Consider the following 1,445-nt stretch of genomic DNA (forward strand, 5'->3'; position numbering starts at 1 on the left):
CCTGGAGGGCACGGATGGTGGGAGCATCTGGTGGAAGGCAGAGGCTTGGGGCAGGCACTTGGAACCAGACAGGTCTCCGTGGGAGAGGGCCCCAGGTGGGAGGGATGTCTTAGGGGTTCCAGGAAAGTTAGAGATATGGACACAATCTGCCCTTAATACGAAACAGTTGGAGGAGAGTTCTCAAGGTTGGTGAGTTGTCTCCACCCTCCACTATGCCTCTGTGATAATTAGAGTGGGTTGGGTGGGCTTCCAGAATTGTGCGGGCCTTCTACAACGGGCTCCCATTCCTGACGGGAGCAGCTTCCGTGTCTAGGTGGGCCCCCTCTCTGGACAGAGATTTCACACTGGGTCTCTCTAGTGGAAGGGGTTCCACAGTGGGCGTGGTTACACCGCGGCGGGGACTTCCAGAGCCCGAGCGGGAGGGTTCCAGGATGGGTGGCTATCCCCGGGTGGGCGGAGCTCCCACAATAAGGAGACTCCACATTGGGCAAAGTTCCTTAGATGGGTGTGGTTTCCATGGTGGGCGGGACTCACAGTGCACGTCCAACCGCAGCAGCGCTTCCGCGGTGCCCTCAGAGTTCTGGCAGTGCAGCTGATAGAGGCCGTCGTCCGCGCGGGTCACATTCCACAGATGCAGAGCCCCGCTGGACAGGATGCGATGCCGGGGGCCGCCCGCTGGGGAAGGCCAGAATAAAGGACCTGGCAGGCCCTCCCATTTCCGGGACCCTTCTCCATGCCCACTTCCCTCACCTGGACTGAGGCGATAGCCGCGGAAGGTCCAGTTGAAGGCCTCGGGGGCGGGGTTAGCGGACACGGACACGGGCAGCAACGCCTCCCCCTGCTCCACCGCGGTCACCACCAGCACCTGCTCCCCTAGGAACTCTGGACGGTCTTCAGAGGGGGCGCCGCAGGGAGTCAAGATTGTTGTCAAGGTCAGGGTCAAGGACAGATTGGAGATCAGGCACAGGTTCAAGGGTTAAAGTTGGGGGATCACGACAGGGTTTAAGGTTGTGGACAAGGTAACAAGTTCAGAACTGAATTCAGGGGTAAAGTTCGGGATAGAAATTAGAATACAGTTTAGGCTGGCCGGGCGTGGTGGCTCAAGCCTGTAATCCCAGCACTTTGGGAGGCCGAGGCGGGTGGATCACGAGGTCAGGAGATCGAGACTATCCTGGCTAACATGGTGAAACCCCGTCTCTACTAAAAATACAAAAAACTAGCCGGGCGTGGTGGCGGGCGCCTGTAGTCTCAGCTACTTGGGAGGCTGAGGCGGGAGAATGGCGTGAACCCGGGAGGCGGAGCTTGCAGTGAGGAGATCACGCCACTGCACTCCAGCCTGGGAGACACAGCGAGACTCCGTCTCAAAAAAAAAAAAAAAAAATAGAATACAGTTTAGGCAAAGAGTAGAAGCCAGCATCAGGTTGAAGGATGGAAAGAGGGGTCAT

The 1,445-nt window shown here is 58.1% G+C and overlaps 1 protein-coding gene across 1 annotated transcript; it reads right to left on the reverse strand.

Annotated features, from left to right (window-relative positions):
• Nucleotides 1-891, reverse strand: NPHS1 (NPHS1, nephrin; the record flags this gene model as incomplete). Its single annotated transcript, XM_025373653.1, has 2 exons — nt 1-675; nt 751-891. Coding segments are annotated over 2 exons (377 nt in total), but the record flags the coding sequence as incomplete, so codon positions are not given.
• Nucleotides 892-1,445: the final 554 nt, after the last annotated feature.

The sequence above is a fragment of the Theropithecus gelada genome, unplaced genomic scaffold (genome assembly GCF_003255815.1).
Source record: "Theropithecus gelada isolate Dixy unplaced genomic scaffold, Tgel_1.0 HiC_scaffold_11134, whole genome shotgun sequence".
Classification (NCBI taxonomy): domain Eukaryota; kingdom Metazoa; phylum Chordata; class Mammalia; order Primates; family Cercopithecidae; genus Theropithecus; species Theropithecus gelada.